General features: G+C 42.7%; 2 protein-coding genes across 7 annotated transcripts in view; one reads left to right on the plus strand and one right to left on the minus strand.

Annotated features, from left to right (window-relative positions):
• The window catches only part of OGN (osteoglycin), a 29452-nt gene extending 11450 nt beyond the window's left edge, over positions 1–18002 (minus strand). The window contains exons 1-2 of the mRNA XM_024102985.3: positions 17832–18002; positions 3206–3302 (exon numbers count right to left, since the gene is read on the minus strand). Of these exons, the coding sequence (XP_023958753.2) occupies positions 3206–3302; positions 17832–18002 (268 nt within the window). The remainder of the gene's footprint in view (positions 1–3205; positions 3303–17831) is intronic.
• The window catches only part of CENPP (centromere protein P), a 328523-nt gene that overhangs the window by 45640 nt on the left and 256540 nt on the right, over positions 1–26343 (plus strand). Inside the window, exons 8-9 of one of the 6 annotated variants that reach the window (XR_010589107.1) lie at positions 4322–9149; positions 10225–18048. The exons of the other annotated variants lie outside the window; for them this stretch is intronic. The gene's annotated coding sequence lies outside the window, so the exon portion shown is untranslated. Of the gene's footprint in view, positions 1–4321; positions 9150–10224; positions 18049–26343 lie in introns of those variants that run through there. 6 annotated transcript variants of the gene reach the window in all.

The raw sequence follows: 26343 nt of genomic DNA on the forward strand, positions 1-26343 counted from the left end.
AAATAGAATTTAACTGAGTTAAGGTTTATCTTTTTTCAGGATTTTATATATTTGTTCTCAAGATAGTAGGGTCAAAAAAGACGTCATAGTCATCAAATCCTTTCTCTTAGACATTCCTTGTATGGAGAATTGCACTTTTCTACTTACATATTCTAGCTTCCTTTTTTTAATCTATTCCTGAAGCACCATTTATCAGAGTTACTCAACTATGTTATTGAATTGATTACAGCTGTATAAGCATTCAGTATAACTGATTGTAATGTCACTTGCCTTCCTTAAAAACGATTGCTTTCAAAGTGGAAGTTACGTTAGAAAAAAATCTTAGAAAAGCAAAAGTGTTCACGTGAACCAGTCAGAGAGTGAGACCATAAATAACCCTACATCTTATGAGCATGGCCTGTGTGCTCTGTGCAAGCAGTACATAAATACTTCAAGTTCCTTGGATCCTGTGGCAGATTAGAAATTTCTGGCCAGTTTGATTTACATTGAAAAATATAGGCAATGAATTAATTTATTAAATTAAAAAAGTGAAATTAATATCCCAATACTTTATTGTTTTTACTTTGTCACGGCTGTTTTCATTTCCATTGTGCCAAACATTTTTATATTAACATAACTGCATTTTAGAAGTTTGTATGGGAAAGTTGAAGGTTTTGTTAGTTGAGTAGGGAAATACTTGAAGCTTTTGGCTCGTTGGGAGACGTTTTGGGAAATGAGGGAAATGTCCATTTACTGGCTGTGTCTGATAAAATAATTAGCAGTGAAATACTTAATGTTGGTGTTTACTTTATTTTTAGGCTTCAGACAACTCATTTGATGTAATGGGGCAGTTTGTGCCTTTGACCTTTTGTTTCAGATATTCTGCAGGCTCAAGATGAAAACTATCAATTTCTAATTGTTTCATGTTTTCAAGGGCTGGGAAGAGACTTATAAGAATAGGACAATATTTGGATTCTGGAGCACAATTCTGCAGCAAAGGCAGAAAGCAGCAAAGGATGCTAAGGCAAATTGCACATTCATGAAATCATGGAATATTCAGGCCTTGCCTCAATGTTAATGTTGCAGCTTTGAATTCAATTGTGCTACAACTTTTGTTTGTTCTAATTTCTAACTCTTTGTGGTATTGAAACCTTTAGTCATCTTTCACATATATCTGGGTATGGCGCATAGGTGATACTTGTCTTTTTGCTATCCACCTAACAAAGAAGATCCTTCTAGAACAATTGGCAGTTTTTGATACCCATAACTAATGAAGTCCTGATGAAATGGCTGCTAGGTATGGGCAAACTGAGAATTGGTAAGCCTTCAGTTATTTCTTTCCATTGAGAGATTCCTGAGGTTAATACTGGACCCCATTCATTAGCCTTGCATTCAGTCTTTTGCCTGTGATTTCAGATCTCTACCCTTAGACTCCAATTGCTCATTTTGTTTGTGAATACAGGAAATAGTGAAGTGGTTCGAGAAGCATTGTCATCAATATACCATCAACATTGCATGACTCTTTCATTGGAGTTGGAGGGTGCACTAGCTTTGCTCACCGTTGGATGAGAACTAATTGGCAGATGATTCATTTCAGAGAATGTTGGTTGGCTGGGGAAATGTCTGTAGATGGTGGAGGCTATAATTGTTCCTTGATTAAGATGTTTTTAACTTATGGTTCTTGTTAAATTATTGTTTGATCCTGGATTTCTACATAGCAGTCGTACCCAAGAGTGGTTTGTTTTGTTTTATTTATTTTTGACAAGGAGATGGGGGTTTGAGGTGGAGGTTTTATTATTTTTTATTTTATTTATTTTTTCCTTTCACATGTGGACCCACACCATGGTTAATTACAGAAAAGCTATTTGTGGGGATACACTTGAAAACTACTGGGAAATTTGAGCTAGTGGAGAATGTACCTGCGGAAACGTTAACCATGATTAACGTCTAAAGCTCTGTCAGGTTAAGCTCTGTCTAGCTACAGTACAGACATATTCTGCTCCTCTCTGAAGTTGAGGTGCTGAGAGCAGATCACTCCCCATAGAAGTCTCTCTACTTTTTCACTTCACCCATTGTCTGGCCATGCCATAAGAAAGACAGCAGGAAATGGATGTGGTGTAATTAGACTGCAATTTTATTCACTGAAGATATCTGAAAGAACCCTGCAATAAATTGTATAATGCAGGTCATGATTATTTCCATAATCACTTCCACATAATCCACAACCTGGTCCCAACCATCCTGTTGTGGGGCTAGGAAAGGAGAGAGATTTTCATGCTGTTCCAGATGTAGGAGTCCCAACATTCCCTCTTACACAGGTCCCTTAAGGGATCCTTTCTTTCAAATTCTTTGCCAGTTCATTTTATCTGATAACTGTATCCGTTCCATAATGATTATCTACACTGGACATCTGGCACAATTATTACTTACGAAGTTGTGACATTATAACTTAAGTCCCACCCCCAAACTCAAACACACACACCCTACTGGGTCCCAGACCTACTGTGAGGAAGGCAAAAAAAATTCACCCCACCCTGTCTTGGCCAATCTGGTGGTGAGGGAAAAATACCTTTCCAGCTCACTAAGAAAAAGGGCGACTAGAGTAATGCCCATGGCCGGCCGTATAGAAATCCAATTCTTTTGCAAATGTTATGGGTGGGTGAGTGGGAGCTGCCAGCCTGATCCAGGTAAAAAACAGCTTCTCCAGGGCTGTGTGGGTTCTAAACACGCTCATTACATTCCAGTCTGCAGAAAGGGCAGTGACCCAGCCCCTGACCTGTCCCTGTTCCCCTCACCTATTGTTGAGAGAGAGCCCTTAAAGGGTAATACCTCTTTACATCTCGCCATCCAGCCAAAGACTCACCACATACACAAGCTGTGGTGAGCGAATTTCACTTCAACATGAATTAGTTGACTTATTTTTGCCTGATTGTCTAGTTCATATTGTTAGCTTTATTATGCTTTCATTTGGCCATTCAATATGTGTGTTTTCCTAGAGGATGTGATAGGAGCATCAGATAAACTGGTCTGCATATATTCAGAATGTATCTGGAGCTTCTTTAAAATTTCCATCCCAGAGTTAGCAGAAATCCCACCGAGCTCATGAAAACCTTGTTTATAAATGAAAAGATGAATGCTATATGCAGTTGTCCTTCACTGAACTCTTTTTTTTATGTGAAATATTTTATTTTAGAAAGCTTAATAATGTAACTTTTCTATAACTTACTTGTATCTTTGGTTGGTGGTACTTTAGGTACACTCTCATCTCTCTGCAGTTCCAGCTGTATGTTAGAGTCAGGAGAAACAATCATGCCATCTTTTCCCTTTAAGAACAAAGGTAATAAAAATGGAGTGTTCATTAAAGGCAAGCCATTAAACCAAACCATTAAAGGCAAACTTAAATATTGTACTACGGTTTAAAATATGCTGCTTACTATTCTTATAATGAATATTTCTAACTGAAAGGAATTAGAGAAAAAAGTTGTTTATTTCATGCATTTGGACAGCATTTGATATATACCCAGTTTCCCCTTTTGTTTGTGGGTTTCGCACACAGAGAGGAGAAAGAGAAGAATTTCTAAAATAGGAAAATGTTATAAAACAACAAATAATGAGGAGAAGGAGGAGATTATGGAACAGGAGTATACCTGAAACTGGTCTTAACTTAATCTTAGAAATTGACTAGATTTCAAATTGGCCTTAAACATCAGCATTCAAAAGACTATTTGCAAATAGATAACAATCCTAATACACTGAGACCATCTATATACATAAATAGTCTCAGTAAAATAAAATACACTTCTGAATAAAAAGTCAGTGAGAATTTTTCTCCTGAAACATTGAACATGCTAATATCTTTTATCAAGTGTATGTAAACTTTACTTTCCAAACCTATCCCCTTGCAGATATTTGCTCTAGTTCAGCAAGGTACTTTAACCTGGTGGCTAAGTGTGTGTCATTCCCTCAATAATGACTAGCTGACATAGAGGAAGACAACATATTATTGCTATTAGTTACTCCATTAGCTTAGGTGGTAGAGGTCTCTGTATTGTATGTAATGGTTCTAACTCTGCTGATGACCAGAGTTTGGGCCAGTGTGGTTAGCCGTTCTTAAATTTTGTTTTTCCCTTTGCTTTTTTAAAAATATAGGAACTTAAACCACAAAATACAATACTAAAGGAACATTAAGGTTGCAGAATGAAGCACCCAAAAGTTAGGAAATGCTAAAATTAAGGTTGCCTATGAAACATCAGTTGTGCCCCGTTGTGTGTATGCATTATGATACGGTCTTTAATTATATGATCACATACTAGTTTTTCTACCGGACTCCTGCCTTATTCAGTTCACAGGATGGTCCTTCGCTGGCAGTGAATCTGTTTGTACAGGGAAAGGAGACTTGTCTGAAAACCGGCTGCTTCCTTTGTTGCAGAAGTTGGAAGGTGTGTACCTGTTCTGGGTACTGGGATGGTAAGGCCCATCACTTCAACTGAGGCGGAGGACCCACAAAGCCCAGTGAGCAAATGATTACAGGGAACAAAACCTCAGTCTTGAAGTATTACTTTGGGTACAAAATTAACATTAGTGAGTTCCGTAAAAAGAGAGTAAGTTTGGTTAGCACCTAAGTTCCAAACTAGTTATGAAATCTTTTGTATGTTAACAGTGTTTTCCATAGTTCCATATTCCACTGTTCGCATGGCACAGTTGTAGCCGGTATCGCAAGATATTTACTTGCCAGATATGGTAAAGATTCATATGTCCCTTAATGCTTTGCCCACCATTCCAGAAGACATGCTTCCATGCTGATGACAAGTTCTGCTCGATAACGATCCAGAGCAGTGTGGACTGTCGCATGTTCATTTTCATCATCTGAGTCAGATGCCATCAACAAAAGGTTGATTCTCTTTTTTGGTGGTTTGGGTTCTGTGGTTTCCGCATCGGAGTGTTGCTCTTTTAAGACTTCTGAAAGCATGTTCCATACCTCATCTCTCTCAGATTTTGGAAGATACTTCAGAGTCTTAAACCTTGGGTCAAGTGCTGTAGCTATCTTTAGAAATCTCACATTGGTACCTTCTTTGCATTTTGTCAAATCTGCAGTGAAAGTGTTCTTAAAATGAACAATGGGCCGAGTCATCATCAGAGACTGCTATAACATGAAATATATGGCATTATCTCCTGTAAATGTAAACAAACTTGTTTGTCTGAGCGATTGGCTGAACAAGAAGTAGGACTGTGTGGACTTGTAGGCTTTAAAGTTTTACATTGTTTTGTTTTTGAGTGCAGTTATGTAATAAAAAAATCTACATTTGTAAGTTGCACTTTCATGATAAAGAGATTGCACTACGGTACTTGTATGAGGTGAATTGAAAAATACTATTTCTTTTGTTTATCATTTTTACAGTGCAAATATATGTAATATAAAGTGAACACTGTACCCTTTGTATTTTGTGTTGTAAATTGAAATCGAATATTTGAAATATAGAAAAACATCCAAAATGTTTAATACATTTCAATTGGTATTCTATTGTTTAACACTGTGATTTAAACTGCGATTAATCATGATTAATTTTTTTGAGTTAATCGCGTGCGTTAACTGCAATTAATCGACAGCCCTACTTTTATACTGATAAAACTGCATCCAAAGTAGATAGTTTTGCTGGTTTAATTATACCAGCAAAACCCACCTAGAGTTAAAAGTTTTCCTGGCATATTTATGTTGATTAGGAGTGTGTGTGTGTGTGTGTGTGTGTGTGTGGGAAATCCTACCGCTAACTGACAAAGCTATGCTGGCAAAAGCCATAGTGTAAATGCTACATGAGCAAAAAACCTCATTTGCTGATATAAACTCTATCTCCACTAGCCAATGTAGCTATACCAGCAAACCCTTTCTAGTGTAGACAAGGCCTTGGTTTCAGTCTTGCTGCTGCTGTTTTCTGGTAAGTAACCTCTTGCAGAGCCTAAGACTATGTCTACGCTACTGCGGTAAGTCGACCTATGCTATGCAACTCCAGCTACGTGAATAACATAGCTGGAGTCGACGTACCTTAGGTCGAGTTACCACGGGGTCTACACTGCGGGGGGTTGACAGTAGAAACTCTCCTGTCGATTTATCTTACTCTTCTCATCGGGGGTAGAGTACAGGGGTCAACTGGAGAGAGATCTATCGATTTAGTGGGTCTTCACTAGACCCGCTAAATCGACTGCCAGTGAGTCGATCTCAGAGCATCGATCCCGGCTGTAGTGTGCATGTAAGTGCCCTTCAGAGAAGAGCTCATTAGTGGTTTCCACAGGAGGCAGGAAAACTGATTATATACAAAATATTGTCAAATACACAAGTTTTATTTTACTTAGGTGTAAATTGCAGCAACAGTAGATACATTATGTTCAGATGGAAATTGAATTTAGAAATATAACAAACATATTAATTTAAAATTGATGCTGCTTTGACATTCTGCCCAGAGTTATTAGGTGTGAAGTCCATGATCTCTGTTGTACCTGAACTAAGGGTTTTTTGGAATGCTGCCTTCAAGGTCTATCACTACATTTACATTACTATGATCTAAGAGATCTGGGTGTTCTTCTTTGAACAGTCATTGCTGCATAACTAGTTAATTTGCAACTACATAAGAATATAGAATTGCTCCAGGGATTTTATGATACATCAAGTCTGAATTACATATACTTAAAAAAAATCTTTGAGGGGCAAATCTTTTACTTAGCAACTGGCACAAGTAGTTGGAGAGAGTGCTGAAATGATGTAGGACAAGCAATTATTGCCCAACCAGGCCACACAGTAGCTGTGGAACAGCAATGCAGGTGACAGTTTATCGTAATGGCTGAGAAGGCTCCATGGCCTCTTACACTGGGGCAAGTTACAAAACATTCAATTTGTGAATACCTGGAGGATGAAGTGTAATCACTAGCAGCAAGCATGGATTTACTAAGAACAAATCATACCAAACCAGCTTGATTTCCTTCTTTGACAGGGTTAGTGGTTTGGTGGATGTGGTGGACATAATATACCTGTACTTCAGCAAGGCTTTTGACACAGTTCCACATGACCTTTGATAAGTAAGCTGGAGAAATGTGGGCTCAGTGGGACTACCATTAAGTGGATACAGAACTGGTTAAACAACTGCAAAGAAAGAGTAATGATTAATGGAATGCTGTCAGGTTGGCAGGAGGTTTCAAGTGAAGTTGCATAGGGATCTTTGTTGGGTCAGGTGTTTAACATCTTTATTAATGAGCTGGATGTAGGAATAGAAAGCATACTGATCAAATTCACTGACACAAGGCTTGGGGGAATTGCCAACACTTTGGAAGATAGAACTAAAACTCAAAGGGATCTTGATAGCTTGGAGAAATGGGCTATAGGCAACAAAATGAAATTTAACAAAGACAAAATGCTACACTTAAGGAAGTAAAACCAAATGCACAAATACACAATGGCAGATAACTAGCTTGGCAGCAGCACTGCTGAAAAGGATCTGAAGGTTGTGGTATATCAGAACCTCAACCCGAGTAAGCAATGCAATGCTGTTGCAAAAATAATAATAATATAAAAAGGGCAAATGCAATTTTAGGCTGCACTAACAGAGGCATAGTATACAAATCACCATGGGAGGTGATAGTACTGGTCTACTTGGCTCTGGTTAGGCCTCAATTGGAGTATTGTGTCCATTTTTGGTCACTCGTGTATAGAAAGGATGTAGAGAAACAGGAAAGTATCCAAAGGTGAGCGACCAAGGGGATGGAACGCAAAGGCTGAAGGAACTGGCTATGTTTAGTATAGAAAGAGGAGATTGAGGGGAGATTATAGCAGTCTTCAAATACTTGAAAGGCTTGAAATACATAAAAAAGATGGAGAAAAGTTATTCTGTCTTTGCCAGAGAGGGCAGGACAAGAAGCAATCGGTTCAAACAACAGCATAGCAGATTTAGTTTAAATCTCAGGAAAAATTCCTAACTGTAAGAACAGTAGGACAATGGAACAGACTGCCTAGGGAGGTTGTGGAAGCTCTTTCACTGGAGGTTTTCCAAAGAGGCTTGATAGCAATCTGTTTTGGATGGTTTAAGCACAGCAAATCCTTCATCTTGGCAGGGGGTTAGACTAGATGACCCTTGCAGTCACTTCTAAACCTATGGTTCTGTGATTCTAAGAAAGATCCTTGACTCTACTCCTATATTTTGTCTTCCGTCCCTTTTGCACATTAGTCCAGCTGCCAAAAAAGACTGAAGCTATGAAGGTACAGGCAAGATTTGTACATAAGTATTTAAAAAAAAAAAGCCTTTTTACATATAAAATCTGGTGCCATCTGACAACTTTCTCCTCCCTCTGTAAAGTCACTGACTCACCACTCTAAAGCACGTTAAGGGTCGCTCCATATAGCTGAAGGTTTATTTTAAACACAAAGAAGTAGTGCTTGTATTGTGGTTGTCATTTGTTACTTGCAGTGAGTTAATAAGTTTCATCATATTTATTCACTTCAGAGAATTTTTATAATCAGTCCAAGCCATAATGAATTAAAATTGCTGATATGAATAACAATAACAGTGAATCACAACTTGCAATGTGAATGAAATACTGATATCTTTACATACATTTTAAAAACTAGTCTTCAAACCTTTATGAACAGAAATAATATTATAATAGAAAAAAATTATGGTGTTACACAGATATAATGAACACATCTTAAACTGCTGAGTTAGCATTCTTCTTTTTTCATTACTTGGTATCATTCTCTGTCCTGGAGTTTACATGAAGCAGTTTGCTGCCCCTATTCCTCCTATTTTTAAGTCATTCTTTGAAACTTTCAGATGTCTTTCCTCTTCTGTAAATAACTTAATTGGCCCCATACATACAATAAGCAAATTTATATTGGGCCCCTGTCTCCTTTGTTGCTGTCTCTGATGTCTTCTACGCCGAGCTGCATGCAATTCTAGGGGGGGCTGCCACCACTACCCCACGTGTGATCGTGGATTCTGGGTCGGGGATAGTCTCATCAGCGACGCCTGAGGATTCTGCCGATGGGGGAGAGGAGGAGGATGAGGATGAGCTTGCAGAGAGCACACAGCACTCCGTTCTCCTTAACAGCCAGGATCTTTTTCTCACCCTGACTGAAGTACCCTCCCAAGCCAGTACCCAAGACTCTGACCCCATGGAAGGGACCTCAGGTGAGTTTACCTTTTAAAATATAAAACTTGTTTTAAAAGCAAACGGTTTTTAATGATTACTTTGCCCTGAGGACTTGAGATGCATTCGCGGTCAGTTCAGCTACTGGAAAAGTCTGTTAACGTGTCTGGGGATGGAGCGGAAATCCTCCAGGGACATCTCCATGAAGCTCTCCTGGAGGTACTCCGAAAGCCTTGCCACAAGGTTTCTGGGCAGTGCATCCTTATTCCCTCCTCCATGGTAGGACACTTGACCACGCCATGCTTGCAGCAAGTAATCTGGTATCATTGCCTGACAAAGCCTGGCAGCGTATGGTCCCGGTGTTTGCTGGCATTCAAGCAACATCCGTTCTTTATCTTGTTGTGTAATCCTCAGGAGAGTGATATCACTCCTGGTAACCTGGTTGAAATACGGGAACTTAATTAAGGGGACAGAGGTGGCCGTTCCTACTGGGCTGTTTGCCTGTGGCGGAAAATAAATCCTTCCCTGCAGTTAGCCAAGCGCAAATGGGAAATTGGCCCTGAGTTTTTCGCGTTTGGCTAGCAGGGATCTTCCCTGTTACCAGCCACATGGTGGGGGGAGGGGTACCGTGATCATCCCAGAGAATTCATGGCGGGAGGGGGGGGGCGGCGGCGGGGGGTGTGTGTTAGTTTGGTGCCTGCAGGGATCTTCCCTGATACCAGCCACGCGGTGGGGGGGAGGGGTACAGCGATCATCCCAGAGAATTCATGGCGAGAGGGGGGGGGTGGTTAGTTTGTTTTCTGCTGCTGCTGCTGAATGTTAACAGAAAAACCGCAGCACTCTACAGGCTATGCTTGGTATGTGGGAAAGGAGGGCGCAGAAGCTGTAAAACAATGGCTTACCATGGCCGCATGCAAGCCGAATTCTGTTGCCCAGACCTGTGATCTCTAGCAGCAAAGCCACAGGCACTCAGCATTAAGAGGCAAAATGCGACCTTGCACAGAAATCACATGTGCTATGTAATGTGAATAGTGTTGGTCACCGTGAAAGAGTATAAGCATTGTTCTGCAAAATGTAGCTTTTTAAACAATTCTCTCTTTTTTCCCCTCCCTACAGCAGCTGCAAATTCCTCAAGCCTCCCTCCTCCATCCCGAAGGTTATCACAGATAAGGCGTCGTAAGAAGAGAACGCGAGACGAGATGTTTTCTGAAATTATGGAATCCAGCCGCAGTGACAGAGCTCATCTGAATGAGTGGAAGGAAACAGTTTCAAAGTATAGGAAAGAAGCCAGTGAACGTGAGGACAGGAGGGACCAACGTGAGGACAGGAGGGACCAACGTGAGGACAGGAGGGACCAACGTGAGGAGAGGAGAGACGCTCGAGATGAAAGGTGGCGGCAGGAAGACCAGAGGAGGCAGGATGCAACGCTGGGGCTGCTGCGTGAGCAAACAGACATGCTCCGGCGTCTGGTGGAGCTTCAGGAATGGCTGCTGGAAAACAGACTGCCGCTTCAGCCCCTGTTCCACCCTCCCCCCTCCCCATGTTCCGTATCCTCCTCACCCAGACGTGTAAGAACACGGGGGGGGGGGAGGCTCCGTACACCTTCCCATTCCACCCCAGTAGACAGCCCAAGCAAAAGGCTGTCATTTTTTTAACCTTTTCTTTGTGGCTTTTTCCTTCCCAGCAATCCTCCTCCCAAATACCACCCGGGTTCCCTCCCTCTTTTTCTAATCTATTAATAAAGAATAAATGATTTTTAAATGATAGTAACTTTATTTGGTTTGAAAGAAAGCTGGGGGAAGGGGGAGGGTGGGTTCCTTACAGAAAATCAGTCAATAAAGGGGGCGGGTTTTCATGAAGGAGAAACAAACAGATATTTCACACTGTAGTCTGGCCAGTCATGAAACTGGTTTTTAAAGCTTCTCTGATGCACAGCGCTTCCTGGTGTGCTCTTCTAATCGCCCTGGTGTCTGGCTGCGCCAGGCGATTTGCCTCAGCCTCCCACCCCGCCATAAATGTCTCCCCCTTACTTTCACAGAGATTGTGGAGCACACAGCAAGCAGAAATAACAATGGGGAGATTTCTTTGGCTGAGGTCAGAGCGAGTCAATAATGATCGCCAGCGACCTTTTAAACGGCCAAATGCACATTCTACCACCATTCTGCACTTGCTTAGCCTGTAGTTAAACAGCTCCTGACTCCTGTCCAGGCTGCCTGTGTATGGCTTCATGAGCCATGGCATTAAGGGGTAGGCGGGGTCCCCAAGAATAACTATTGGCATTTCAACATCCCCAACGGTTATTTTCTGGTCCGGAAAGTAAGTCCCTTGCTGCAGCCCTTTAAACAGAGTAGTGTTCCTGAAAACGCGAGCGTCATGAACCCTTCCCGCCCAGCCCGCGTTGATGTTAGTGAAACGTCCCTTGTGATCCACAAGTGCTTGCAGCACCATTGAAAAGTACCCCTTGCGGTTTATGTACTCGGTGGCTTGGTGCTCCGGTGCCAAGATAGGGATATGGGTTCCGTCTATCGCCCCACCACAGTTAGGGAATCCCATTGCAGCAAAACCATCCACTATAGCCTGCACATTTCCCAGAGTCACTAACTTTCGTAGCAGCACCTGAGTGATTGCTTTGGCTACTTGCATCACAGCAGCCCCCACAGTAGATTTGCCCACTCCAAATTGATTCCCGACTGACCGGTAGCTGTCTGGCGTTGCAAGCTTCCACAGGGCTATCGCCACGCGCTTCTCAACTGTGAGGGCTGCTCTCATCTTGTTATTCTGGCGTTTCAGGGCAGGGGACAGCAAGTCACAAAGTTCCATGAAAGTGCCCTTACGCATGCGAAAGTTCCGCAGCCACTGGGAATCGTCCCAGACCTGCAACACTATGCGGTCCCACCAGTCTGTGCTTGTTTCCCTTGCCTAGAATCGGCGTTCCATGGATAGAATGTGCCCCATTAACAACATGATCTCCAAAGCACCGGGGCCCGTGGTTTCACAGAATTCTGTATCCGTGTCCTTGTCAATGTCCTCATCATGCTTGTCGCTGCGCTGCCGCCGCCTCCTCGCCTCGTTTTTCTGGTCCTGGCTGAGCATAAACTCCACGAGAACGCGCGAGGTGTTTACAATGTTCATGACTGCTGTCTTGAGCTCAGCGGGCTCCATGCTTGCCATGGTATGGAGTCTGCAGTGTTCACCCACCCAGGAAAAAAGGCGCGAAAATGGTTGTCTGCCGTCCGTTGCTTTCATGCAGGGAGGGAGGAGGGAGGGAGGAGGTGAGGCTGTACGCAGAACCACCTGCGACGATGTTTTTTGTCCCATCAGGCACTGGGATCTTAACCCACAATCCCAATGGGCGCGGGAGACTGCGGGAACTATGGGATAGCTATGGGATAGCTACCCACAGTGCAACGGTGCAGAAATCGATGCTAGCCCCGGTACTTGGACGCACACCACCGAATTAATGTGCTTAGTGTGGCCGCATACATTTCGACTTTATACAACCTGTTTTTCAAATCCGAATTATATAAATTCGGATTAATCCCGTAGTGTAGACATACCCTATGAGTCTAACTGTACCTTTCTCCCTACTACTCTTAAAAGAGCTCTGGCTCAGTGCTTTGCTCCTCTTCCTGCTCCCAACGTATGAGAATAGTAGTGGCCCAATCTCTGCCCTACCCTTTGCCTCCATTTTTCTTTCTTTGAAAAATGTAGTGTCTCAAGCTACTCCATTCCTCCTCTCCTTTCTCTTCAAAATAGTATCTAGGCTATTATGCTTTAGTCCACCCTGTTAAAGAAGCGCCATGGTAGGGCTAGAGTTCTCCTTGATCCTCTCTTCAGACTTAACTATTCCAAAAAAACAGAAAACTGGAATCAGACCCAATGACAAAGCTGAACTCCACACTGAACTATCTCATTTTGTTGGCTGGCAAGCCCTGCCCCCTTCGTTCTGAGTGTTTGCTTTTAATTTTTAAGTGATAGAATTTGTTTTGATCAACAATTATTTTCTTTTGTAGAATGTAAAGCTTAGTTGACTCTGTAGGTAAAACAGCACATATGTATATGCAGGTTTATGCAGATAAGAGTTAATTAAAATGTCAATCCTTTTTGATTTTTCTTTTTTTCTAAATTTAGTATTTGTGTTGACAGAGTGGAGTTGTGCATCCAAAGAGAGAGCTAATAACATATATTATGGTTTCAACTAATAAATGTTATAATCAGTTTCATCTCAATGTTTATCTGAACAGAATATAATATTCACTTTAAAGAAAGGCTTTACAGTGGTGATATTTACACACTTTTAGTAAGGGTCTGTTAGCATTTCTGTTAAAAATCACTATTTTCAGTGGTTTATAACTGAGTTTAAATACATTGCTACAGATTGAAATTGGCCATATGAAACCTAGATTTTCAATTGGGCATGTACAAAAGTATTAGGCCAGAAAAAACTGTGGTCACGTGTTTTGATTAGGTTCAGTGGTAGAAATAGTCAGGAAGCAAATAGTCAAAAATTATTGGGCCTTTTAAATTATTGATCTTTTTTACCTTTTTTTTTTTTTTTTTAATTTGGAATTTTGGAACATATTTAGACATACTTGTAGCACATAAGGAACTATTTTATTTTTTTGTTGCAAGGAAATATTTGTCTGTGGAAAACTGTTTTGATGGAAATAATGACCAGCTGCATTGCTAACACTTTACTATGCAGAGTGGCCTACAGTAGACTTTCAGTTTAATTATATGCACTGTTTATATGGACTTTGATTTGGGCATTTGAATCAGTCAAGTACATATCTACTGACTTTTCCCCCATTTAGATATATGCCTTCTCATTTTGCTTTTTGGTCATGAAGTAGTCTCCCTCTTATCAAAATAATTTAAAAAGTAAATATCATCTGATGCTTTGCCTGCTTATATTAAGCTTTAGTCTTTTCAGTAATTTTGTAAAGGCTGTTGACTTCTTAGGTAGCTATCAGTTGTTCATACATCTAGTTTAAGTGGTCTCCAGTCCTTTCATTTGTGTAAATGAATGGTATGGTAACCAAATAAACACCTGATGTAGAAATGATTCACACAAATTTAGAATAAAGCAAAGATCTACTGTATGCTTTAGGTTAACAGCTGAAATATTTGAAGAAGGATGAAGTGAGAGGAATTAATGTAAATACAAGTAAGATAAGACTTGATTGTATAATTGCTGCAACCCATAACCTATACTGATTGACTAGAGGTGGTAGATGAGTCATTTCTAGCACAAATAACAGAAATATCCAAAACATAAGATCTGGTAATAATAGGGGACTTAACTATTGGAAAAGTAATATAGCAAAACACAAAATTTCCAATAAATTTTTGGAATGTATTGTTTCAGAAAACAGACAAAATAACCAGGGGAACAGCCATTTTAGACTTCATTCTGACCAACATGGATGAATCAGTTGCACATCTGAAGGTAGAAGGCAATTTGGGTGAAAGTGATGGTGAAATAATAGATTTCATGATTCTAAGGTCTGGTCTATACTACCCGCCTGAATCGGCGGGTAGAAATCGACCTCTCGGGGATCGATTTATCGCGTCCCGTTGGGACGCGACAATCGATCCCCGAATCGGCGCTCTAACTCCACCAGCGGAGGTGGTAGTAAGCGCCGCCGACAAAAAGCCGCAGAAGTCGATTTTGCCGCCGTCCTCACAACGGGGTAAGTCGGCTGTGATACGTCGAATTCAGCTACGCTATTCACGTAGCTGAATTTGCGTATCTTAAATCGACTCCCCCCTGTAGTGTAGATGTACCCTGAAGAAAGCAAGAAGCGAAAGTGGCACAATAAAGATTCATAGATAGAATTCAAAAAAGCAGACTTAACGAATTTAGAGAACTGGCAGGTAAGATCCCATGGGAAGAAAATCTAAGGGCTGGTCTACACTGGGGGGGGGATCGATCCAAGATACGCAACTTCAGCTACGCAAATAGCGTAGCTGAAGTCGAAGTATCTTGGATCGAATTACCTGGGGTCCAGACAGCGCGGGATCGACGGCCGAGGCTCCCCCGTCGACTGCGCTACCGCCGCTCGCTCTGGTGGAGTTCCGGAGTCGACGGTGAGCGCGTTCGGGGATTGATATATCGCGTCTTAATGAGACGCGATATATCGATCCCGGATAAATCGATTGCTACCCGCCGATACGGCGGGTAGTGAAGCCGTACCCTAAGGGATTAAGGAGTTCAGGAGATCTGGCAGTTTCTCAAAAAGGCAATATTAAAGGCATAACTGCAAGCCAAAATATGGAAAGAACAGGTTAAAGAATATTTAGATACGTTAGATATATTCAAGTTGTGCAGGACAGATTAAATTCATCTGAAGGTGCTTAAGGAACTAACTGAAGTAATCTTGGAAACATTATCAATTATCTTTGAGAACTCATGGAGGTTAAATGAGGTCCCAGAGGACTAGAGAAGGGCAAACATAGTACCCATCTTTAAAAAGGGAAACAGAAAAGACCAGCAGAATTATAGACCAGTCAGCTTAACTTGGACACTTGGAAATAAACATACTGGAACAAATTACTAACCAATCAGTTTGTAAGCACCTGGAGAATAATAGGGTTATAAGGAATAGCTATTAGGGATTTGTCACAAACAAATCATGCCAAACCAACCTAATTGTCTTCTTTGACAGGGTTACTGGCCTGGTGAATGGGGGGAAAGCAGTAGATTTGGTATATCTTGAATTTAGTTAGGCTTTTGACATAATTCCACATGACATTTTCATAAGTAATCTAGTGAAATATGTACGGTCTAGATAAAATTACTTTAAGGTGGTGCACGAGTGGTTGAAAGACCATCCTCAAAGAGTAGTTATCAGTGGTTTGCTGTCAAACTGGGAGGGTGTATCTAGTACGATCCCATATGGGTGAGTGCTTGGTATAGTACTATTCAGTATTTTCCTTAACGATTTGGTTAATGGAGTGAAAAATATACTTATAACCCCAAGCTCAGAGGGGTTGCAAGCACTTCAGAGGAAAGGGCTAGAATTCAAAATGATCTTGACAAATTGGAGAATTGATCTGAAATCAACAAGTTAAAATTCAGTAAAGACAAGTGCAAAGTACGTCCCTAAGGACGGAAAAATCAAATGTGGAATAACTGTCTAGATAGTAGTACTATCTGGAAAAGATCTGGGAGTTATAGTGGATCACAAATTGCATGAGTTAACAGTGTGACGCAGTTGTGGAAAATATTCTGTGGTGCATAATATTCTGTAGTGCATTAACAAGAGTGTTGTATGTAAGACATGAGCGGTAATTGTCTCATTCTACTCAACACTTGGGAGGCTTCAAATGGAATACTGTGTCCAGTTCTTGGCACCACACTTTAGGAAAGATGTGGATAAATTGGAGAATGTCCAGATAAGAGCAACAAATGATAAAAGGTTTAGAAAACCGGACCTGTGAGCAAAAGTTAAAAAAATAAAATAAAATAAAAAAAAAAAACTTGAGAAAAGAAGACTGAAGGGGGACCTGATAACAGTCTTCAAATATATTAAGGCTATTATACAGGATGGTGGTAAATTGTTGTCCATGTCCCCTGAAGGTAGGACAAACAGTAATGGGCTTAATCTGCAGCAAGGGAGATTTAGGCTAGCTATTAGGAAAAACGTAGTAATTATAAGGGTAGTTAAGTTCTGAAATCGGTTTCCAAGGGAGGTTGTGGAATCCCCATCATTGGAAGTTTTGAAGACCAGGTTGGACAAACACCAAACAGGGATGTCTACGTCAATGGTTCTCAGTGGCTGCTCGTTCAGGGAAAGTCCCTGGTGGGCTGGGCCGGTTTGTTTACCTGCCGCGTCCACAGGTTCAGTTGATCGCAGCTCCCAGTGGCCACAGTTCACTGCTCCAGGCCAATGGGAGCTGCAGGAAGCAGGAGTAGTCTGAACAGAGCTATGAGATTTGTATTTTAGGTTGACACTTTGCACTAAATCTTCCTTCCTTTTCTTGAGTATATCTCTTGTTAAGTACCTGACTTCCTGGGCATCAGGATTGACAGCAACATCACTCACAATTGGTCATTAGGGGGTGCTGAGGATTGATGTAGTGCATGCTTTCTCCTCTATCCCCCTCAGCCCATACAAACGGAGTATTAATATTGCAATGATTCCCTATTGTTGCTTGGTAGGATACAATCACTCAGAGCTATTACAGACTATAAGTTAAAAAGCAAAAGCTGTATTATATTACAATTGATTGTGTGCCAGCTTGAAAGAACTGCTATGGTTTATGATATATTACATGTATGGTACATACTTTCATGAAAGTGTTTCAAATACTACTATAACATCAAAACAAACAAACAAAAATCCTGAATTAAGACTAACTACATGCTGATTTTCAATCTTTGGCTCACCTTGTTGTCTGTTGGACATGACATATCCTTTTGAGATCTCTGCAATACCTGGGCACACCAGGGTAAGGGATCTAAGAATGATGTGTCAGCCATCAATTTTGTGATTGCCTATATCTCTGGGTTTCTCAGACCCTTAATGAAAACCATAGTTAAGAATGCTTTTGTGATTTTATTTTTGCTTTGCTTCAATTTTTAAGCGATCCACCTTTTCCCTATCATTACAGGAATTTTCTGTAAAGTGTGTATACATGGATCTGACAACTAATTCATTCATAATGCTTGTCAGGTTTTTAAAAGATTATATAACTAATTTATAATATAAATGAAATACCTTTTTCTTTATTGCATCCTGGGATTTGTCTTCATAATCTTGTTTAACCAGTTCTTCGAAAATGTCTGTATCATACTCATAAAGATTGAGTGACTCTTGTTGAATTGGTGGTACTAACTTCACCAAAGGCACAATGAAAAATAAAAAAAAGATAGTCTGCAAAGTCGTCATTTTAGCAGAGAAAATGAGTCTGGCTTTTTCTGAGCTGGAGAAGAAATGGTAGTGTTGACTATCGAGAACACTTTCTTTGTGACTGGAAATAAAAATGCAATCTGTCAAAACAATATTTAAAGCCTAGAGGACTTGTTGGCAGGGATTTCTAACGCATAAGAAACAGGGATCAACTTTTAACTCTTGGTATTCTTTAATTAGATGTTAGCCCTATAAAAATCTCCACTTAACAGCAAAAGATATATTAAGAAGTAATAAATAAAAGCTTACTAGTTTCCAAATAATGAGGGCAATGCTGACCTCATTGCAGTCACTTACATTTAGCAAGGTATCATATTTCTTTCATTTTTGTTTGATAGCCAGAAAATTTTGTTAAACAGTATTTGAAATACTTGGCATGCATGTGGTTAAATTGTTAAAAACAAAAAGACTGAGTCTTATTTAGAAGTTCAAAATAATGATTTTCAAAGCTAATTTAAATTAAGAAATTTGTAGTCTTTTGTCTATGGAAACTTTGGATTTGAAAATAAACAAAAGAAAAATGCGTATATTTTTTTTTTAATTGAGAGGACTTCATTGTTTGTACCCTCACTGAAAAAATCAAGAAGTAATAAATTTCTAAGTAAACTTGAAAGGTTTCTACTGTACTTTCCCAGTGAAATTGATATGGTAGTTACTTTAGTTAAAACTGTTTTAGATGAGCTGTGGATTAAGATGTTTTCTTAGAAAAGCACACCTACCGTTGTAGCAGAGTTTGAGTTCTCCTGGGATTTTCTTCAGTATAGATATTGTTATCTATGCATTAATCCCACGTGGGTGAATAAGAGAATAAAGCTGTGGTTTATTTCCAAGATGTTGAAACGAATACTACTTCAGAGATTGCCAGCCTTAAAACACTTCCCATGAGGTAAAGAAGGCTGTGCTAGCATTCTTCCCCGGGTGAGAGGTAATATTCTGGAGCAGGGGGTTGTACTCAGACTAATTTTAATAAGTGGTAAATCTGTCTAGTTCATCTAACTTGAAATATTACTTACTAAAACTGGTCATATTCAATGTGTATTGCTCTACCATGCCTAATCATTTCACCTCTTTTTAGTAAATAAAATATTAATTTATTAAATGAAGACCTATATATCAAGTCATATGTTTTTCATTTTGTCTAATATTTTAGCTAAGAGACAAAGCAGCTGCTTTCTGATTGAGACAAAGATAGGCCTAAACATATGTATTCTATATTAGTCACATTTATGAACAGTAAAATGTTGCATTACAACTTGTATTTAGAGAAGGTTCAAGTTTTAAGCATGAAATGCAAGTTTGTCAGCATTAGCAGATTCAGACTTCTTCTGTACTATCCGTTTTGTTACTTTCTCCAAGTGATATTAGGGTTAAACACAAAAATATACAACTTATTTGTTTTTAGGATGCTATATCTTATAATTTGCAGTCTGTTAATTCAATAAGGTATGTATTTTCAGTGACTTCTTAGACAACATGTTGGAAAGATGTTTTTACAATGTATGTTTGTTTTGGGGGAAATTCTGTGTAAGTAATTTAGGAATTTTTAGTCATTTGCATCAAGGCTTATGATTTAGATATGAAGTAGGAGCACCAGTTTTCTAAATGTCTGTTGTATACCTTTTTTTGTCCTTTTAATTGTTATATATTTTTGGCCGTCAAGATAAAATGGGAACCAGATGACTGACTTCAAAGTTTACAAAGTTGCTTTTTTAAGTCTTTAAAAAATATACAGCAAAAAAACATATTTGGCAAAATACAAAGTTATATTCCCCTTTTCATTTAGACTACCAGTTTTCTTGGAAGCTCTATCAATTGAGAATATACCACTGAGCGCAAAGGGTGAACCTGTTGGGGATGTAGGTGACATATTTTTGTAATTACTTTATTGGTAAGAAACCAGATGTTTGTCCTGAAGCTCTCACTGGGGAAATGAATATTTTTATATGCAACATCTGCTGCTTTTAAATTTCTGCAGTTTATAGCCATTCACTACTCAGAAATGTGATTTGTTTTGAAAAAAAAAGTCTGTTGACTTCTTTCTATATGCAAATGAGGCAAAATGGCCTAGATATGATCTCAGTTGTCATACCATAATCACATTCCTAGTATGTTATGAAACATAAGCTGGAGTCGGAGCATCTTGAATCAGAATCGCTGTTATAACACAAAGTTGAAATAACTTTCAGGCTGAAGTCAGGGTTCACCTTTAATCCCGTTGTGGCAGGTGGACTTTTTTGTATTGTCTTGACCTCATACGTTAATGGGCCGGATTGGGTTCCTTAGCATTCTAAGGTAGACTGTGGCTAGTGGACGACTCCATTGATTGCCCTGTAGGAGATAACAATGTTGGCTCTTCAGTAATCAATATGGTGACTCTTAAAGGCCCTCTCCCTTTACTCCACCTTCACAGTTCACCTTGGTATACAGATGATCTGCAATAGAAAAAGTATGATCGGCAGAAGCTTAAAACAGTAGCTGTGGAAATTGGACTCTGAATTGGAACAACTGAAAGTAAAAAATATTTATTCCACTGTAGGTTTATGTGCTCCCAGTGCACTTAAATCAGAGACTTTTGCTAACAATACAATTGGGGTGGTGTATTTGCCCTATACATCTTCATGCTTGCAACTAAGGAATTAAGGGGCAGGACCACCTTGACTCCTTCTTATTTCCATCTCACTAGCTGTGCTAAGGGTTGGAACTTCCGTTCTTCTTCAAGCAATAGTCCCTATATGTATTCCACACATGCACACCATGCATCTGAGTCCAGAATTTTCTTCAAAGCAATGTCCATTGACCTGCGTATGTGCAGCAGCTCTCCTCATGCGCCCAACTTAGAGTATAAGGCAGTTTGGTTGACATGTCTCCAGTTCCTTCTTACTACTGCATGGCCTGAGTTGGAATTGTGTCCTTTGTTGCTGTTGCAGGACTTGTAAAAATTTAATTGGAAATAATTTATATCTTAAGAATTTTAGTTAGTATATAATTTAGTACTGAATAGCATACCTCCCCCTGCTACCTCCCAGCTGGGGGGAAATCCTCCCTGTCCTGGGACTATGCCCAGGGTCCTGGTATTCAAAAACTGCGTCTCCTGCTCTCGCTCCTTGTCCTTCAGAGATGAGCATCACCAATGCCTGTTCTGTCTGGGGGCGGCACATAACTCTGCTAAGTGCAGTATCTGCAAATCCTTGCCACCCAGAACTGGAGAGGCCCATGAGCTCTGACTGAAAAAGTTGCTAATGGGAGAGGCTATGATGCCCCACTTGGACCCGGGCCCAGGAGACCCCTCGCCCCCATACATCGGCCTCAGCTGACCAGCAGTGCCCCTCCAAGCGTGAGCCTCGAAGCAGAGCCCTTACCATCAATTCCCAAGGACTCATCACACAGGTCTCCCCATGAGAGGAAAAGGTACTCGCATGGGCATAAGGACAGAGCCCCATAGTGGACTGTTCAAATCTCCAAGCCAGTCCAGGTCTGGTGAGATGTTGCATATGGAACCCACAGAACTGGCTCTGCCAAATAACCCCAACCTGGAGGGTAAGGCATGGAAGAAGAGGGATCTGCTGGTTCTGACAATGACTGCGGTACCAGCGCGCAAAGACAGACACTCACTAGTCCCATCCACAAGTGCAGGTCTACACTCCTTTCAGACCCTGCCCTTCTGAGAGATGTCCTTACTCCAGAGGAGTGATCGGTACTGTTGTCTCAGGAGAGGCCCCCTCTGGGCTGGAGCACCTCGGTAGCAATGGTACTGCCATTACCAGTGGAACTGTCGGAGGAGTACCACACCACCCCTTCTTCTCAGCCAGTTCTGCTGGTTCCAATGACAGCCTTCTCATCATCCCTGAATGACGCGGTCACTTCTTTGTTGCCTTCTCCATTTGATGACCACTGTCAATATCAGGAGTTGTTGCAGAGCATCACTGAATCCCTCTAGAGGAGGTCCAGGACCCTCCACATAGACTTCTGGACATTTTACAACCACAGGGACTGACCAGGGTGGCCCTCCCAATCAATGAGGTCATATTAGAACCAGCCAGAACTGTTTGGCACACACTACCATCTTGTGCCCCTACACAAAAAAGAGCAGAAAGATGCTATTTTATGCCGGCTAAGGATGTGGACATCTTGTTGTTTCTTCGAGTGATTGCTCATGTGTATTCCACAGTAGGTGTGCATGCTCGCCATGTGCACCGATGCCGGAAGTTTTTCCCTTAGCAGTACCCGTACTGGGGGAGTGCCGCTGTGACCCCTAGAGTGGCGCCTCTATACCGTGCTATAAGGGGAGCAGCGCACCCCCCCCCACCCTCAGTTCCTTCTTGCAGCCAGTGAAGGTAGTCAGAACTTTGTGCTCCAGCTCTGCTGCAGCCTTTCTACTCGATCTTAGTGGTACCGTTCCTGGAATTGTTTCTTCAGTTGTTAGAGTGGGTTCGGGGCATGCCCCAGGCTTCAAGTCATGCGACTCCTGTCGCCGTTCTATGCCTAGGAGTGACCCGCACACTGAGTGTCTCCGCTGCTTGGGTGAGACTCATATCAGCCAACGTTGTAAGATCTGCAGGTCATTCAAGCCGCGGAGCAAGAAGAAGAGAGACATTAGACACTGTGCTCTCCTGATGGAATTGGCGTTGGCCCCAACTCTGGCACGCCGGGCAGACTCGGCACCCGCCGCTGCATCGTCGGTGCGTAGCGAGGTCCCCTCTACCAGCCGGCACCGCTCCCCCTCCAAGAAACAGGGAAAGGGCCCTACCTCTCAGCGGCGCCGAGACAAGGAAAGAGGGGAGGCTGGTCCCACATCGGGCAGCCCATGGTCCCCCTGGGCTCAAAGCCTCCAACTCGTGTTGAGCGGAGCCGACGCCGGAGGAGATGCAGGCTGCAAAGGACATTGAGTCTGCCGGTTTCAGGTGCGCAGCTGGTGACGGCTCCCCAGTCTCGGGGCAAACCCCCATTGGGTGCCCATCAGACCTCTCCTGCGGGTCATAGTTCCTGCTCCGAGGGCCGCGCCCTGCACCGTTTGGCGTGCAGCGACCGATCATCCGGCAGCTTGCACCCTCCCTCGACGCCGACCAGGGCATCCCGGTCACCACCCGCGCAGGAGTCTCGGGGACCCTCTACGCCACCTGCCAGAGAGCACAGGCATCGAGAGAGGCGCCGGGAATGTTTCCTTTTGCGACGCGACTACCGCGGCCGTTCTCGATGGGATAGAAGTCGTCATTCTCGTTCCAGTTCCCGCTCAACTAGACGTCACACTCGGGAGTCCCCTTGTGATGACTCGGCACCGGAGCTCCCGCCACCGTCATGGGTACTGAAGTAGCACTTTGGGCGGGTACTGGTCCTCAACATCGAGGTCCAGGTCCCGAGGGAGCAACATCGCAGGCACCGCCACTCATACCGTTCCAGTGAGACCGTGCGCTTGACGGTGACCTCAGCCTTGGCACCCAGCCGCCCATCCCCGGCCCGCGCAGCCCAGCAAGGGCAACTACCATCATTGGGCCCGCAGCCGGGTCAGTGGCAAGGGGCCCGTGGCAGGGACAGTGGTGCCAATGGGCTGATGGCCGCCCAGACGGGGGCCCGCTCGGTCGCCGGAGCGTCTCAGGCTCCATCAGCCTCGTCTGGCCATGTAAGAGACAGATCGGTGGGCCACGAGTCGGCGGACCTGCGCCCGGACTCTGATCTGGGGCTCGACCCGCCGATACTGGCTGAGGCCCACAGCTCTGTGCTGGCCCTTTCCCCGGCACCGGACGACACCATAACGGCGCCCCCGCCATCAATCCTTCAGGAGGACTTTAAGGCACACCAAGACCTGCTAAAGCGGGTGGCATCCAGCCTCCAGCTGCAGGCCGAGGAAATGGAGGGCCCTTCCGATTCCCTCTTTAACGTGTTGTCCCCCTCGGCACCGGGCCGTGTGGCTCTGCTCCTGCACCAGGGTGTAGCTAACATTTCCAACACCCTGTGGCAAACTCCTGCCTCCTTGGCCCCAATCTCCAAGAAGGCTGAAAGGAAGTACTTTGTGCCGGCCAAGGACCATGAGCACCTCTATTCCCACCCGGCACCTAACTCGCTTGTGGTAGAGTCGGTAAACCACAGAGAGCGACAGGGCCAGCCTGCGCCTACCCCCAAAAATAAGGACGCCAGAAAACTGGACTTCTTTGGTAGAAAAATTTATTCCTCGGCAAGTTTCCAACTCAGGGTAGCTAACCACCAGGCCTTGCTGAGCAGATATGACTTTAACTTGTGGGAGTCTCTGCTTAAATTTAAGCCTTTCCTCCCAGACCCGGACAGGAAGGACTTTAAGGGCTTGGTGGAAGAGGGGGCGAAAGCGGCCCTGCAAGTGGCTTCGGACGCAGCCGACACTGCAGCCTGCTCGATGGCTTCGGCGATTTCCATGTGCAGGGCATCATGACTCCTCCTGTCTGAACTGTCGACGGAGGCCCAATCCCTCATGCAAGACCTCCCATTTGATGGGAACACGCTCTTTGAGGACCAGATGGATGTCAGGCTGCATGGGATGAAGGATTCCTGAACCACCTTGCAGATCTTGGGCCTCTACGTCCCTCCAGCTAAGGACAAGGCCAAACCGCAACTGTCAGCTCAACCTGCGAGGAGCAGATACGAGCCCCCGTATAAGAGACCAAGGCTAGGTCTACACTACCCGCCTGAATCGGCGGGTAGAAATCGACCTCTCGGGGATCGATTTATCGCGTCCCAGTCGGAACTACTGACTGAGCAAGGATCGTAGACTCCCAAGTCACCATTCCCTCCAGAGTTTGCACTTGGTGAGCCAACCCAAACAAAGCCTCCCATGCTTGATGGATGCCTCCCTTACAAGATGGGGCGCTCACTTGGACTGCTACACTGCTCCAGTACATGGAGCCCCTGAGAGGCCAGGCTACATATAAACTTACTGGAGCCAAGAGCAATCTGCCTGGCGTGCAAGGCCTTTCTTCTCTCAGACACACTCCACGGGCAGATAATGTCAGACAATATCACCACAGTGATATATAGATCTCTCTCTCTCTCTCCATATATATATATAAAAACAAACAGAGGAGCAAGGTCTCGTCCCCTCTGCCTGAAGCAATCAGACTTTGGAACTGGTGTATCAGAAATCCTATCACCATACAGGCCACATACCTCCCAAATGTTCAGAACTTCCTGGCGGACCTACTAAGCAGAAGCTTCTCTGCAGACTATGAATGGGTGATCCATGACACAGTCTTTACCACCATATACGCACAGTGGTCCAGGGGAGCCATACACCAAGACTCTGAGAGAGATGTTCTCCTAGGCAGATGACCTCGGATACACCTTTACTCCCATCCCTCCACTACCACAAGTTATATGGAAGATCTGGTGTGACAAAACCACGGTCATCCTCCTAGCACCCAACTGACCCAGACAATTAGAACATAAGAATAGGCATCCTGGGTCAGACCAAAGGTCCATTTAGCCCAGTATCCTGTCTTCCGACAGTGGCCAATGCCAGGTGCCCCAGAGGGAATAAACAGAACAGGTAATCATCAAGTCATCCATCCCTTCGTCCATTCAGCTTTTGGCAAACAGAGGATAGACACACCATCCGTGCCCGTCCTGGCTAATAGCCATTGATGGACCTATCCTCCATGAATTTATTTAGTTCTTTTTTGAACCCTGGTATAGTCTTGGCCTTCACAACATCGTCTGGCAAAGAGTTCCACAGGTTGACTGTGTGTTGTGTGAAGAAATACTTCCTTTTGTTTGTTTTAAACCTCCTGCCTATTTCATTTGGTGACCCCTAGTTCCTGTGTTATGAAAAGGAGTAAATTACACTTCCTTATTTCCTTTCTCCAAACCAATCATGATTTTATAGACCTTTATCATATCCCCCCTTAGTCGTCTCTTTTCCTTGCTGAGAAATCTGTTTCATTAATCTCTCCTCAGACGGAAGCCATTCCATACCCCTAATAATTTTTGTTGCCCTTTTCTGAACCTTTTCCTATTCCAATATATCTTTTTTGAGATGGGATGACCACATCTGCATGCTGAATTCAAGATGTGGGCATACCATGGATTTATATAGAGACAATATGATATTTTCTGTCTTATCGTCTGTCCTTTTCTTAATGATTCACAACGTTCTGTTTGCTTTTTTGACTGCCGCTGTACATTGAGTGGATGTTTTCAGAGAGCTATCCACAATGTCCCCAATATCTCTTTCTTGAGGGATAACAGCTAATTTAGACCCCATCATTTTATTTGTATAGTCGGGATTATGTTTTCCAATGTGCATTACTTTGCCCAGTCACCCAGTTTTGAGAGATTCTTTCGTAGCTCTTCATAGTCT

The sequence above is a fragment of the Chrysemys picta genome, chromosome 7 (assembly GCF_011386835.1).
Source record: "Chrysemys picta bellii isolate R12L10 chromosome 7, ASM1138683v2, whole genome shotgun sequence".
NCBI lineage: Eukaryota > Metazoa > Chordata > Testudines > Emydidae > Chrysemys > Chrysemys picta.